The sequence below is a fragment of the Anneissia japonica genome, unplaced genomic scaffold (genome assembly GCF_011630105.1).
Source record: "Anneissia japonica isolate Jap-2015-1 unplaced genomic scaffold, ASM1163010v1 scaffold128_len593404_cov183, whole genome shotgun sequence".
NCBI lineage: Eukaryota > Metazoa > Echinodermata > Crinoidea > Comatulida > Comatulidae > Anneissia > Anneissia japonica.
The window spans coordinates 183,196-199,972 of NW_022713787.1; the positions used below are offsets into that span (position 1 = coordinate 183,196).

Sequence of the window (16,777 nt, forward strand, 5' to 3'; positions counted from 1 at the left end):
AATTTTTCAAAATTTTAACTCTCAAATGTTTTGTGTGCTATGGCGAATTTAGAAATTGCAGTAAATGTAGGATTTTCCCAGAGCCAGTCACATACAGTACATACAAACATTTGCTGATTTTACATGAAATCAACAATACTTTTTTATCTGTGTAATACTCAATAATGTGCAAGTTGAACATACTTTTCATTTTGACACTATTCTCCCTAGCTGAGGTAGTCAATTTTTTACACAATAATAGCAAAGATTGAACTCATGAATATTAATGACTTCTTTATAACTGACTACAATGCAAGTTAAATTTTAATTTTACCTGAACTGAATGTTAAGTAAATGTAGTGTTTTATTTAAAACAAGAGGAAACAGGTTTATTCTGGATTGAAATGTTAAAATTGTTTTATTTGTGCATTTTATCTATTATACTTCCATCAAATTTTTCAAGCAATTACTTAAAATTTTTGATTAATAAGTGATAAATTTTAGTAGTAGACAGTGATAACTTAAAAGTGGAATGTGCTTTAAAACTATTAGCAGTGTTGTCCTCATTGGGAGACATTTTAAAACAGAACTAATGGCTCATCATTGTAATTAAATTGTGTTAGTGCAGTATTTCCGACGCCTGCCTCATTTCGTTATGCTACAGCCTTCAGTAAATTCTCTGAGATTTAAAAAAACAAATTTGAAAAGCCAATAAAATGATATTTTATTTTAAATTAAAGAAGTTTTTTTTAAAATAAAAATGAATATGCAATTTTGTAAAGCACATTTTTTGTTTTAGTTTGTTTTTGCAATAATTTATCTGTAGCTGAAATATAATCAATTTTCCTTTTGGATTAAAGATATTGAAATGTATTGGCATGGCAATTCATTTGAGTCCAGTCTGTTTATTTGTAACATTCATTCTTTCAATCATATTCAGTTATTCATTCGGTTATTCATTCATTTATTCATTCATTTATTCCTTTATTCATTCATTCATTCATTCATTCATTCATTTGTTTATTCTAAAAAATTCATCCATTCATTTATTGTCATTTGTATTATATGAATGGACCAACAAAGACTTTCATCATATGGGATATAAAAATAATAATATCCTATGCTAGACTTCTATTAGTGCTCCAACAATGCATCTAAGCGCTTCACATTATTACCCCCGGTCATTGGATCAAGTGCATATGGAACACATACTCAGCTCCCTGGGGAGAATGCCATAATGCTGCAGCTGTAAATCAGCACATTTTGTCTTTGAACCTACCAAGTACCCGGGTGGAGAGAAACAACTGTAGGTTTAGTGCCTTGACTAACGTCAAGTGAAATGCACAGCCAAGGTTGAGAAGCAAAACTGCAACCTCTGTGTCAAACCTCTCTTACATACATGTATGGAATATAGTAGTGTCCTATTAAATGGTTGTTTATTATTCCATAGTGTAAAATAAATATTGCAAAATATAATAAGGATCATAGAATGATGTTTGAAGCTGGACACGCGCCGACTTCAACCGATGTGATTCTAGAAAGAACATGCAACCTCAGGTGCGTGTGATGCATTGTTATTAATAATAGTCGCCCAATCTGCCACAGACAATGGCTTCGCATTGTCAAACACCCAAGAGAGCGGAGAGACTCGGCCGATTCAACGTGTGTACGGCTTTAGGGATGTGTATCTAACCAATTATTCTTTTGTTTTCAGGCACGTGCGAGTTGATAACGGCCGGTTCCGAAGCACTGAAGGCTTATTCCACCCGGAGCTATGGGGCAAAGATCATCCTGGGTTACATCTACTGGTCGCTAAGTCAATCAAAGCTTGTGGCATAGACAACCGCAAACACATGTGTAGGTGCGTTCCATCATTTTGTTAAGATGTTTTATTTCTAATTATTTCATTTCTTATTTTTAACATTTTTTAAATTAATTTTTTATAATGTTTAATATCAAAAAGATATTGAAATAGTTGGGCAAAAAGGGCTAATAAAAGTTTTTTTATTTTTTTTTAGTTTCAATCAATTTTACTGTTACATTTTCTGTTCTTTTTTAGCGTTATTTTTTTTCTAAGTAAATATTTGATGCTCTAAATTATTTATATCATTATTCAACTTCGTGAATTTTCCTCCTGCATACCCACTTTTTCCCACAACCCTCCTGGCGGAATTTCCCTTAAAAGAAGCCTTTTCTTTTCGTAAACAGAAGCATCTATTTAAGCGGAGGAAGCACCAAATTACCAGGTCTGGCAGGTCGCCTCAAGGGAGAATTGTTGAAGATCTTTCCCAAGTCAGCGACGATAAAGGTAAATAACATAACATGCTCCAAATAATCTCCTTACTGCCCCTGATTTATATCATCAGTCGGTGCCTTGGTCTTTACCCAAACTTCCTGAAACTTATGCAATAGTTTAAAATCAACTTCCTGTATTTTGATTTTGCAAAACTCTTTTCAAAAACACATGTGACAACAATTTCATACACTTTATGAACATTTTTCAAAATTGTTTAATAAAATGGAGAGAAAAAGAAAATTATATTTAAATGTAAATATGTAAATTACTGGATCTGCCACTGAGTTGTGAGAAAACAATCCCGACTCATAACAGGATTTGAACCCATGACTTTGTGCATGGAAGAAAAAAGCACCACAGCTAACAGTTAACCTCAGAACCAAAACAAACACATTTTAAAAATGTACATACTGGACAGCTATTAAAAACATCCCATATAGATTTCCATCTAAAGTTTGCCAACCTGTAATTATTCTAAAGTCATTTTTATCTTAGTGTTGATTCAGTTTGGATCTTCAGTTATCTTAGATAGAAATATGGCCATGACACACATATTGTCTTGTCATCGTATTGATAATCAGGAAGTTATCCTGAAAATGATTGCTGTCCCAGATTCACACTTGTTGATAGTTTTGGAAATCAAGCCCAGGTTTCCGCATGCGACCTCGATCTTTGGTCAGATTTTCTTTCCCATGATCACATGGTTTTCTTTCCCAAAGTTTTTTTTATAATTGTTATCAAGAAAATATTTGCACTTTAACTCAAATCCCTCCCTAAGACATAAATTTCAAACTTGCTACTTCACAATTGATTACACTATTAATTAATAATAATTAATTAATTAATTAGTAATTAATAGTGATGACAATAAGGATGAGAATGATTTAGCCAGCGAAGAGTTACAATTATTATTGTTATTATTATTATTATTATTATTTATTGTTATTATTTTTTTTTTAGCCTGACGGTATTGATTGTTAGTAAAGGATGGGATTCTTTGGTTCTTTTCAAACGAATATTCCTCTGATTAAAACCAAACAATCTACTTCCATCAAACTGATGATGAAATTCATATTCAAATTTTATATTTCATCCTAGAATGCTTCCTCCTGATCACCGTGAATTTCTTACCCTAAATCATGCAGTCGGATAGACTGGTGGTAGCCCCTGTTCAATTCCCATCGCTGCTGCCCTTGTGTTCAGCAGGAGAGCTAAAATGCAAATTACAATACTGTAGTGCAGCGTCTTTCAGATGAGACGTTTAAGTTGTTGGTACATTATGGCTCATGGGCATGTTAACGAACGCAGTATACTCTTTGGATAAGTGTAGGGCATTGTCTCCCAATCACCACCACAAGGACCCCACTGAAACTGTCTCTTATACACATCTACTTCGTGGGTTAACACTCGTAAGGAATCCTGATATTATTGTACTGTTTATTATTTGGTTTACTGTTGTGTTCTCAATTAATTTAATATTGCGCATTTATATCTATTTAATATCTTTATTGTTTACTGATTTTAATAACACACTAATTTATCTCTTTACAACTGCACTCACTAATTGTTGTCATTGTTATTGTTGGTTTTATTTCGTTTCTACTAAACAAGGTCCACGCTGCACAAGAACGCTATCACGCTGCTTACAACGGTGCCACGATCCTTGCTCCTCTATCTGTCTTCGACACGATGAGTATCAGCAAAGAGGAATGGCGAGAACTGGGGCCAACAAGCATCACCAAATGGCTTGGTGATTGAAATGTGTTAACGTGAGCTTGGTATCAAATACTGATAAGAGCACATTAAATTGTTGTGGATATGAGAAGAATAATATTTTCCATATTGTAAACTATTGCACAACATCGATTTCCCCAAAAATTATTGCCTATAAAATGGATGTTAATAGCACACACTATGAGGACAGTAGTTCTACAACTTCTTAAGCTTGGTTTCCATACAATCGCTATACGCTATTGTGACGGCTGTCGGTGATGCTGATTTGTCGGTCGAATTGGGGAGCCTTCCCAATTGCGTCGGAGACTGCTACGCAGATCAACAATTGCGCTGAAAAGACTTAGGGACAGTGTAGCGATTTTAAGGAAACCAAGCTTAAAGGTCAATCCATATTAAAGGGTTCTATATGACAAGAATATAGGCATGATGATGTCATATCACATCTATACATAGTTGGGTTTGATGATGTCATATCACTCCCATATATTTGGCAAGTGAATGGTATTTGTCATATAAAATTTGATAGTGTAGACAACTCTAAAAAAAAGTATTTAGCCATTTTACTATTCAAGAAATTGTATGTTTTTACTGAAAAACAGCAATCATGGTGCTTTATAAATACAATATGGCAAGGGGTTGAGTGCATTAACTTTAATCTAAGAATATTTAATCATTGCTGATGCCTCAACCTCATGATAAGTAATGCAATAATCATGCAATATTATGTTAGAATCACATGGTTGATTATACCAAATTCAGTTATTATTGTCAACATAATTAGTTATATCATCATCAATACCCTTTTTTCATCAATATTATTATCACCCGTCATCATTCTTATCAACATTATGAATATCTGTAGAACTATTTTATCGATAATATTATGAGACATTCTCAACAAACAACAGTTCTTTTCAGAACTACCAGCTTGGTGTACCGCAGGCATTAAATATATGATAATATTATGAATATCATCAACAATTACCTGCATCACCACTACCATCATCATCATTATCAGTATTATTTCATCACCATTCTCATCATCTTCATAATCATCATCATTATCATTATGAATGTCATTAATTATCATCAATACTGTATCTATTTTGTCATCATCGTCATCATCCACATCATCAACATTATAATATTTATCATCGTCATCATATTGAATATCATAAACATCATCATCATCATCGTCGTCGTCATCTTTATCATCTTGTCCTATATTCTTTTAATTCACTGTCTGACCATGACCATGGTCTGACCTATAACCTTTTCTGGCACCTAAACATAAATATCACACTTAGGCTTATCTAAATCTTGTGCTCTAACTCAAAATCGTATAAATATAAAGCTGATTCCTATTACAATGTCTTAATAGGATTTGTCTATAATTTAAACCCTTGGGGAATTGCACTTCCCGGTGGCACGTCCTCCCTCCAAATGTTAATTCATGTAATAGAAAACATCTAAAATCACAGCAAGTGCTTTATCCCACCTTCCTCATGATATGTCTTGAACTATTTCACATGTGCCTGTGTAGACGTGCTTACGCACACTGACTGTGCCAAGATAAGATACTCTTCTAAGGTTCTGTTCATACAAGAGCAATTTAGATGTCAATTGGGTTTGAGTTAAGCATATGAATACGCTGTAACAGATGTTAAAAGGCCTAATTTTTGTATTTTTAAATAATTCTCTGAACAAAATAATAGAAGAGATAAGTTGCTTTTTGTTTTAATGGATATCCAAAATAACAATGATTTCAGTTTATTTAAAGTACTGTTTCTAACAAGTGTTTCAATTTTTTATAGGAACAAGTTTGTGTAAAATGTTCTTGTGTTTTATATTATCTTCTACATAAAAATTGCGAGATTTATATTTCCAAGAATTCCAATGCTATAATCAGATATAATATTTAATGTTCAAAAGGTTTACAGTAAAGCTGGTGAACTTTTTGACTGAATGTGTCAGTCAGTCCCATGGGCATACGTCATGTAATGCCCAGATTTCATCTTCGTGTATTGTTCATAAATCATATCTGACCTTACAAGTCGGTTTAAGTTCTTTATAGAAATCGGACAAACTGTCATTTGATTACGTTACTCTCCTAGGAAATATACTTTAACGCTCCGGAGGAAAAGATTGTGTGTAAACATGCGCTTCCTTTGACAGATTTTGTATCTAAATTCCATACTCCTTACAATGGCTGTGACATTTTCGTTTACCACCATGTTGAAAAAATCGCCGGACGTGAAACTAATAATTTTATTTGGCTTTTCAGTTAAGTGTTTTAGTGTGTAATGTGATATCTGGACCACCTAATACCATCACGAAGACGATGACTATATTTGTCCTTTGCTTATTATTTTAGCCGTTGTAATTCTTTATTTTCCTACAATGTTGACGTAATGTCCACCAGTTTATAACTGAATCTCCAATAATACGTTTGAAAAACTACAGCTCTAACGAAAAAGACAAATGTGTTTGCATATGAGACAAAATATACCCATTTACTTTTTGAGATAATTTTAAAGATTTATTTTAGCTTAAAGTTAAGCTACCTCTACATCCACCTGATCAACCAAACCACAGATAAAAATGACCGGAACAAAAATGGCCACAAAATCTACACCAATGTGTTAGCGTTTGGAAGAGGTGCATTAAATATAAGCTGGAAACAATTGTTTAAGTATCTATACCATTGACCGCGTTTCTTAGTACAGTACCTTGAAAATATATTATGCTTGGATGAGATTATTTTGATAACAGTAATGGTGGTACGGAAACACAGAATTTTAGAGCATTTACAGTATTACTAACAGCTTGTCACGGAGCCGTCAAACCGACGGGCATTGTGAATTTTAGTTTGCGTTTTTGCGACAATATTTTGATACTATTTCGTTGAAAGGTTATTGTGCTAATAGTATGGAATAATGGTTCGTTTTTGACCGTCTATCAATTTATATCAGATCCTATTTGTATTTTTGATGGTTATTATTATTAGGTAGTACTGTAGTGCCTACCGTTAGGAATATACAGAACGTACCTATGTTAGACTGATGAAATTTATTTTTTTTTTAATGTATTATTTTGTAAATATCTATGTACATTTTCCGCAATACTATTCTAACTATGAAGAATCGTTTCTCTGTGAATGAAGTTGGTGATAAATGAGGTGTTAGTGGCTTAGCCGCCTACACCAAGTATTTTTGTGATAATATTTTATGATGCTTTTAGGAAGATAATCACTGTGAAAATAATACAAATATTATGTAAATATTCAGACAGCTATAAAGATATTTTCATGTATTAAATTAAAGTATAAATATAATTGACATACCTGTTACTCATGTGGTTTATTACTCTTAAGGCCTGTTTATACTTCAACGATAACGATAACGATAAAAAAAAATAAAAAAAAAGATAGAAAGCAATTGCTCATATAGAAAATAAAAGAAATAAGAGAAGTTTTTACACTAGAACGATTCGATAACGATTTATCAGTTATGCGTTAACAACATATTTTGACAAATCCAATCAGATGACGTTATAATCATGGAAAACATTAAAATCGTAGTAGTAGCAACGATTTTATCGTTTTTTCCATGATTATGACGTCATCTGATTTGATTTGTTAAAATATTTTTTTATCGTATACACGATAAACCGTTATCGAATCGTTCGAGTGTAAAAACTTCTCTTATTTCTTTTGTTTTCTATATCAACAATCGCTTTTTAGCTTTTTAATCGTTATCGTTATCGTTGAAGTATAAACAAGCCTGTTAGCCGGTTACTCAATGCGTGCAACTGCGACGCGACGACAACTCGACGAAGAACGCACACGAAGAACGCACACGAAGACGCGGACCCAACGGATTGTCTTTTTAATGAGGATCCGTTCAGATTGCCACTGACAATAAGCAGACGGCGTTGCGTCGTCTATCGCTCGCCAGAAGCAAATGTGGATTCGTCGTGCGACGGTCGTACGACCGTCGTTCGACGCAGTTAGTGTCCGGCTTGGATGAACAAGCTTTCTATAATGGAACAGTGACGAATCCATGGTGCACGGGGGAGACAGGCGCTTTCCCAAAAAAGGCCGCTTCCCGCGCTCCAACTGGAAATTTTGAAGCAAAATAAATACGCTGAAGTAGTTAATTCACCTCGTACCACCTTATTTTGCCAATCAGCGTACCTTGCTTTATCATCGCGCCCTCCCACTTCACCTCCCTGCCACCTCCATCAATTCCCTCGTTCTGTAATGTTTCAAAAAGAGTAAATCATTACAAATTTGAATAAAATCATACAATACGCAGAAAGTAATAGCTAAAAAGTATGAAGGTCTTACTTCATTTGCTGAAAACCAAGCGTTTGCTGAAGGCCAAGCGTAATAGTAGAATTAATTTTGTAACCTTATAATTTTTATTCACAGTTCAATTAAAGCATTATAATACCAGTGGCAAGATTGAAACAGAACTTGTAAATTTTTGGAATAAAGTTGCAATACACATTTAAAATAACGTATTGCAATATAATGTATGAATTTCGTCGAAGTAAATACAAGTCAAGAAATTTTAAAGCTAGGCCTACTTAAGTCTCTGTGTCTGTTGAAGACTGGGTCCTTTGTAAATTTTAGAACGTTTCATTTCTACTGTTTTGTATTGAAATGTGTTTAGGAATGAATAATTATTTGTACCAGATTTGTAAGTCTTCTGTAACACTTAGACAAAATGTCTTTTCTTTATCCACATTACCATACGCTATGTGATAGGATACATATGTGCGTGATTGATGACTTGGCCCGTAACTAAACATACACCAATTACAAATTGTTTACCTCTTTTTAGTTGAAATTTGATTACGTTGTCCAGGTAGTGTAATGTAGGTCGATATTCCGTTGGTCAACACTTATTAAATACCAATGACTTAGCTGCACAAATACTGCGCAGGTACACCTTTGTCCCAGGTGAAAAACACCTGCATACCGGTATGGCTTTAATTTTGCCGAATTCCTCTTTGGGTGAACCTGCAACATCCTGAACGGAAACTTAATTTTTAAGTGTACTAATTTTTGAAGATACAACAGCTTTTTTAGTTTCCTAATGAATAATTCCTTAATTTAAAAAAAAAGAATGTCGATATTGTGTATGACACTTTCTCCAACTTCTAGCGATTACTCACCCTTTCCGTTGTTCTATTCAGAAAAAAAAATATTGTATCATTATTGGCCTGTGTGAAGTTGCTAGGAATATTGGAAATAGAACTACGATTATTGTTTCCTGAATCGCCTGAGAATTGTGTCGGCAAGTATATAAAATAAGCTTTGATAGGAACTTTACACTTCTGGTAATCGCATAACCAATACCTTTACACTTTCTATTATGTAAACATTACACTTTTTAGTATAATAAACAATTCTTAAATTAGGTAACGGTTAATTACATTGGTGTTGATAAACGTGTTTAGGTCTACTTCCTAATGCTTGTTTGTATAATGTAAGTAAACATTACGGTAATTACAAACATAAGCACGCGGGTCACTTTTAAATAACTGACTTGTGTGGGTAACAAGTTGATTGCAGCGACATGCGACTTTAACCTGGTACTTTATTTAATAGACTGACTGCCAATGAACGATAGGGATTATCCCGCTCGGAGTTTAGGGTGACGCGGTCTTTCCGGAAAATCGTCGTCCAATGCACAGGTCGTTTACTGAGAACACTCTTGTGTAGGGATATGCTGCGATCAACTGTTGATGTGCACTCCGAAGTATAGACAATAATCTATAATCGTTTAATTTCTGTCCCTGAGATTTTTATTGATATAATCGATATGCTTACGTTCTTGTTTATGATTGTCCATATTTCTTTGTTTACGCATGGCATCGCAGTAAGCACCAGCCGACAGGTAGATTTAGTCACCCAGGATGGCAGCGGATCAGAAGGCACAGTTAGTAGTATTTCTGAAATTCGTTTATCGTCGAAACGATTCAATTTCACGGTTCCAGCAAGTGCCGAACCTGGATACACGGTCGGAAGAGTGACGATTTTACAGGATGACCTTTCTCGAGATTATTCTGGAGTCACATTTAAACTCATAACAAAAGATGATAGTCTTAGTAAAGATTATTTCTATCTTGAACCGAAGACAGGAGTCATACGCGTCATCAAAGCTGGTGTTGATGTCATGGACACCCATTTGTTCATAGTTACAGCAGTTGATAGCAACTCACCAACGTCACCAGTAGCATTGACAGTTCTAACAATATATGTTGTGGAGGGAAACTTTTACTCTCCAGTATTTACAAAGATGAGGTATAGAGCAATAGTTGCATTTGAGGTTGATAAAGGAACGACGATATTAACCGTCAGAGCAACTGATAAAGATCATGGTGAAAACGGTATGGTCACATACACTCTCTTGAATCCATTGCATCGAAACAATATTTTCAGATGTAAACGAAACGGCGAAATTGCTAATAAGAAGGTATTTGGAGTTGATAGAATTGGTGACTACACGTTAATTATTGAGGGAACTGACGGCGGCAACCCACCAAAGTCATCTAGGACTAAAGTAAAAATTAAAGTTTATGATGTCAGACCGCGTTTCTTGTCAACGAATTACACATTTACAATCTCTGAAACTGAACAAGTAGGTTCAAAGATTGGAGTGGTCGCGGCTACATCATGGCAGCCATCTGACGAAAAGGCCAACATTTCATATAGTATTGTTTTTGATGAAGGGAATTATTTTAAAATCAACAAATCAAGTGGAGAAATCAGTTTAGCCAGACCCTTAGATAGCGATTTCGGTAGCAGTTATCGTCTAGTTGTTCGCGTACAAGAGATTGGTTTTGCATTACGAACAAAAGATACTATAGTTACAGTTGGTGTTATATACGATCCTGCACAAAACCCTACAAATTCCTTCACTAACATTTCAATACCCGAGGACATACCTATCGATTCACAAATTTACAAATTTGATTATAATATGGAAGTTTTAAGTTATAGCATTTTAAATTCTAGTGTTGATCTACCTTTCATGGTTGGTAAGGAGAGTGGCGTAGTGTTTACCACCTCTCTTTTAGACAAAGAACGTACTAGCATATACTTGTTTAAAGTACAAATAGAAGGTGAATCATTCTATAAAACTGTTGACATGCGTGTTTTAATTAGAGATGTCAATGACAACAAACCAGTATTTGAAAATTGTCAGGCCAAAATCCAACATCAAGACACAACGGTAGGTGCTGAGGTCATTCGCCTCATAGTCACTGATGCTGACATCCTTGGCGATTTGTCGTATTACATAAAGTCCGGCAATATAGGGAATGTTATTAAAGCAATCGAGTACAAAAATGGGGTATCTATTGCCATTGGTAAAGAAATTGAACTTCGGCAGTATGATATTGAAGTGGCAGCAAGCGATGGCACTTTTGTGTCAGTTTGCAACATCAGTATTGACATTGTAAACAGGAACACGCCCCTTTTTGACGACTGGATGTATAATGCACTCATCCACGAAGAACAACCGATAGGAAAACAAGTTTTGCAGGTACATGCCACTGATGATGACGTGGGTGAAAATGGACTTGTAACTTATTCAATGAATTTTAACCCATATTTTGATATCGACCAATCAACAGGAGAGATTTTTACCATTGTCAACTTGGATCGCGAAAAGCTAGATCGTCACACATTCAATGTAACTGCTTCGGACGGGGGTAGACCGCCTAGACAAAGCTGGGCGACGGTTACAGTGCTGGTCCTTGATATAAATGACAATCGTCCCCGGTTTCTGAACTTGCCGTATTTTGGGGAGGTTCAAGAAAATAGCAACACATCCGTATCTATAATCACAGTGGAAGCTATTGACGACGATAATCATACTTTTGGTGAGTCGTGCGGGCTGAATTAGTTTTAACATGAATTGAAATAATAGGTCTAAGATAAACTACACGATTAATATAATTAGTAGGCCTATTCTTAAATGTTCAATAGGATGTTATTGTCAAATTAAAGTATATTATTATTACTGTATTTGATTGTTATTGTTTTTTGTCATTATTATTATTATTATTATATTATTTTATTGTTATTATTATTATTATTGTTAAGATTATAAATATCATTGTTAATATTTCTTTTAATTATTATTATTATTATTTATGCACAACAGCAGGAATAACGTATGCATTAAGGGATGACCGCTTCAGCATATACTTCGTAATCGACAAAAAAACTGGGGAAGTAAAATCCCGTCAAGGATACAGTCTGGATAGAGAACTTACTCCGGAGTTCAGCCTCGTGGTCTCGGCTTCAGATGGAACTTATATTACGATGGGTAGTATCCACATCACAGTTACAGATGTAGATGATAATCCTCCGCGTTTCATTTCGCCAACGCAGTATAAAATTCAAGAAAATGGTGGAATTGGAGTTGTTGGACGTGTGCTTCTTTCTGATCCAGATGTAGAGATGAGTGGGCCTGTAAGTTTTCGCCTCACTAAGCCCGACTCTAAGTTCTTTAGCATCAATACGACCACAGGAGTATTATCGACGAAACGGAACATGAGATATAGGTCTAAAAATAAGAACGTGTATAGGCTTGAAGTTGTTGCAACTTGTGGCAGATATACCATTCGCCAACCGCTATTAACCTACATCATACGGAATGAGACATCAGGTGAGCTATCTATTTTTTTATATATATATATAAATTTCTAATTAAATAAATGTACATTAATTATACCGGTACGGATCTTCAAACGTTGTCACTAACAAGATGAAGCTCTGTCCAGACTCCCACATTTTATTTGACAAAAAGCTGTTTTGTTACTATTATATATAGCCATGATGTGTGTTACTATTATATAGTCATGATGTGCTATATATGGTCACGATGTGATGTCATGACCATTTAGACATGTCACACGTTTCTCAAATAGGCCTACTGTAATATTTTATAATCAGGACAGAGCTTTAAAGGTGACGTTCGAACCCCGGAATATGACAGTAACAAATTAGCCACTCAGAAATTTAATAATAATAATAATAATAATAATAATAATAATAATAATAATAATAATAATAATAATAATAATAATAATAATAATAATACATATTAAGAATCCATTTTTTACGGAAGTGGGTGGTGTGTGACATGGGGAAATCGTCTCGAGGGCTTGATTGCGAATTTCCATGGCCTATATTAAGATTCTACAAATATACAAGCTTCTCAAATCCTTACATTATACCGAAATATTTAGGGCCTTGTGACGCGCCTCTGGATATACCAGGGATGCTCATGGATACCATGGGGGCCCATGCGGTTTCCTGATCCTGTGCTTTATTATGTAGATTCCCTGGCGTGGCCTGTCGGCGAGGCTTTTTGCTCAGTCTGGCAATTTCTACATGTATATTTTTGTAGTTGATGAAAATTGGTGATGCGTCTTAAAGACAACCGATGCGAGTTATTTTTATAATTATACGGCGCATAAACACCGATTTTAAAATGCATATTTTATATGTATATATAACAAGCTGAAATATAGTGTTTGAAACTCCGATTTCAGAGGATTATTAACTTCTTAAGATGCAAAGATACGCTTCAAGACTTCGACTGTCTCAAACAAATTAAACTCCCCGCCCCCCCCCCAAATTGTATTAACAAGTTTGATGGATACCTGTGCTATAAAAACACACTATTATTACACAAATATTCCATACTTGAAATTTATAGGTATAGGCTCAGTATACTCAACTAATATTTTCTAAGATGCAAAAATTTCTAAGCATTTCAGTTGAGCGCACAAACTCAAATTTGGATTAGTCCTATGCACTCTCATCGGTTTCAGAAATTCCGATTTTGGAATACTACTTGCCGTATATGGTACCGTATATTTCGTAGCCGATGTAGGAGATTTGTAATATGGCTGCGCAATCGGGGAATGAAGATGGAAACAGGACTACTCCCTGACGGATGGAACCCCCGGTCAGAAAAAGTCTATCATTTAGTTATAAAACACTGCTTTGAAGCATTGTTACAATCCGAGATTGCCATTCGGGCATCTCAGTATTTATCCATAGGTATTCGCAAAATGTTTGGCAATAATCCTCTAGATTCCCGTAAATTTCCGAGGTTGGCGTGGACCACCTGTCGAGGTTCTTGGACGTCTCGTCGAAGTACTTGTATCCCCTTTCGGGGACTTTTAACCCCTCGGCACTGGCGTACCGTAAAAAATCCGAGTGGCTTGCGGTATGCATAACGAACATGGTAACTTTACATTAGGCCTATCTGAGCAAACAGGAGCTTATATTATATTTTTATTTTTGTTCTCTTTCTTCAGAAACAGCAACATCAGCCAAAGCCTTAACGTTACGAAACAAAAATGTGTCACTAAAGACTACAGTATATCCTATTACCAGTGCGTCGCTACCGTTAAAGGATGATGTCACAGAAATACCCGCCTTGACTTATACACCACCATTAGTTTCGCCTGCAAGTTTAGAGTATACTAACACCACCACTGCTACAACACAGATGTTTATAGACATGCAAACTACTCCAGCGGCATATCAAGAGACAGACGTCCCCGTTACAGAACCATTGATGGAAAATATAACATCAACTTCTGCTGCACTGCTAGGCCTAAATACAAGAAATAAAACATCAATACCTGATGCTATGTCTCACTGCTCATGCGACAGTTACAGCGACGAAGAAAGGGAACTGACGATGAAAATATTACAAGTAAAGCTGGAGACACAAGAAACCGAGCTTAGGGTGAGGCAAATGGAACGACGTGTTACCAATATGAAACTCAGATACTGGACACAGCAGATTAAAATTGCTGAAGAACGACAGATTGATTGTGGGACGCCTCCTTTCAAACTACAAGATGTTAGAGGAGACATTTAAAACTGTTTCCAATCCTTAAAGATCTGAAAAAAAAATAACGGACATTTGAAATTATAAAAAGAGGATGCCACCTAACTCATCTCACGGACAATTGTAGGAGAAAGAGATAATCGGTTTAGTTTATTGTCCTGTTTCCATTTCTCCAAAAAGGAGGAGAGAATATTGTTTGAAACGGCACTGGCATACCGGTATGCCTATTAGAAAAGACTTCAGCTCTGGCAAGGATCTTTTTGTCGAGGTTCAAATTAAGAGTTCCATCTAAGTAATTTTTTTTCAAATTTTGATATTAACTGAAAGCAGGAAATATTAGTGAACACTTCTGCAACTTTTTAAATCATTTAAATATTGTTAATGATTAAAAAAATACAGCCTAAACAGGTAAATATTTTTATTTTATCAATATCTAAGCTTAGTTATAAACTCGTGGAAGAGGTATTTTTACTAACGAAAATGGCAATGCGTGCTATATCTTGCCAAAAATACAGTTTGGATGACACAATAATTTCACAAAATTAACTTCTAACACTTTCGATATTATTAATAAAAGATGGGCTTTTTATGTATTAATGCAACAAACATCTTAGAGACGTTTCATATCACAATGCAAAATCAAAAGACAGCTTGAGACCTAAAAACCGTAACTTTAATTTTTCAAGTTTTTCTTTGTCATGTACTGGAACAGTATTATGAAAGAGTTTAAGTAACGTAACGAAAAATGCCAAATCTTTTTAAAAAAATCAAATTATGGTCATACACCAAGCGACTGGAGCATTTGGATAATATTATGGTCAATTAAATTAGGCCTTTTTAAAATCCACAAGTAATATCGTACTGGCATCATAGCATTCATAATTTTTGGCAGTGGTTGGGGTCAGTGATGATTGGTCTAAGGTCACACTTAATATTTCTATGTGGGTTGACTTTGGGAATAGGAACTATGTTGAATAATGATGATGCTTCTGATTTAAATATAATAGCACTACAATTGCATTTTATTTATTCATTCATTTCTTAGGTTAGGTTGGACAGGGGTGGTTATTTTTGAACACCATTTAAACAATCTCGTTGAGTTTCTTTTGTGTTTCCTTTTCATTCATTTCCAATTCTCTGTTATTCTACTTGAATTTTTATGTGTTTTAAAGAATAAATAAAATTAATTGGAATTTGAACTAGTGCTTCAAAAAATAGTGGTTCAGTTCTGTTGTTTCATCATGTTGTCGCGAGAGACTTGACTACGACTTTGAACAAGAAGACATAAGACCCATCTCCAAATACTTACAAAGTTCGAAAAGAGATAAAACATTCTACCTGAAAAACACACCACTAAGAAAAGTAATAAACGACTGAGACCGGCTCTGGCAAACGATCTCTTTGTTGAACATCGATTTAAGTGTCTAATCTAGGTCATGTTTTTCATGAAAGCAGAAAAGGTTAAAAAAACACTTTTCAATATTCTAAAATGACTCAGCCCAAATTAAACGGGCCTATTTTAACTTAGGCCTATATATAAAAACATATAACTTGTGACAAGTCTAATACTAGAGACGCGTCTTACAAATTATTAGTGTTATAACAATACAATACAATAGGCCAATGTGTTGTGCATAACCTTAATTATTGTTGTTTGTACTGTAGGCCTATTACTTAACCCGTGAGAAATGTGTTGGCTGATAGTCTGTCCTAATGATCATAGCAAGGCACGTTTTATTACTCGCGATTACTTTTGAATGATAGAGCACCACGTGGATTCAAAATAAAATATCTCTGATAAATGCCGCAGCGCGCTTGTTTAGACTATTTTATAGATAGTGACCCGGGAGAGGCCCTTCAGATCCAGGCCTGGATC

General features: G+C 34.9%; 2 protein-coding genes across 3 annotated transcripts in view; both read left to right on the top strand.

Annotated features, from left to right (window-relative positions):
* LOC117108722 overlaps positions 1-7,347 on the top strand; it is a 54,502-nt gene extending 47,155 nt beyond the window's left edge. Inside the window, exons 15-17 of the mRNA XM_033250846.1 lie at positions 1,694-1,840; positions 2,188-2,287; positions 3,887-7,347. Of these exons, the coding sequence (XP_033106737.1) occupies positions 1,694-1,840; positions 2,188-2,287; positions 3,887-4,033 (394 nt within the window). The 3' untranslated portion in view covers positions 4,034-7,347. The remainder of the gene's footprint in view (positions 1-1,693; positions 1,841-2,187; positions 2,288-3,886) is intronic.
* Positions 7,348-9,679: 2,332 nt separating this feature from the next.
* LOC117108732 (cadherin EGF LAG seven-pass G-type receptor 1-like) lies at positions 9,680-16,118 on the top strand. 2 transcript variants are annotated; one of them, XM_033250855.1, is made up of 3 exons: positions 9,680-11,905; positions 12,190-12,696; positions 14,360-16,118. In XM_033250855.1, exons 1-3 carry the CDS (start codon positions 9,841-9,843, stop codon positions 14,929-14,931), a joined length of 3,144 nt encoding a protein of 1,047 aa, XP_033106746.1. In that variant the 5' UTR covers positions 9,680-9,840; the 3' UTR covers positions 14,932-16,118. The 2 variants fall into 2 exon arrangements, with proteins under 2 accessions (XP_033106746.1, XP_033106747.1); XM_033250856.1 differs by having other exon boundaries at positions 12,193-12,696.
* Positions 16,119-16,777: the final 659 nt, after the last annotated feature.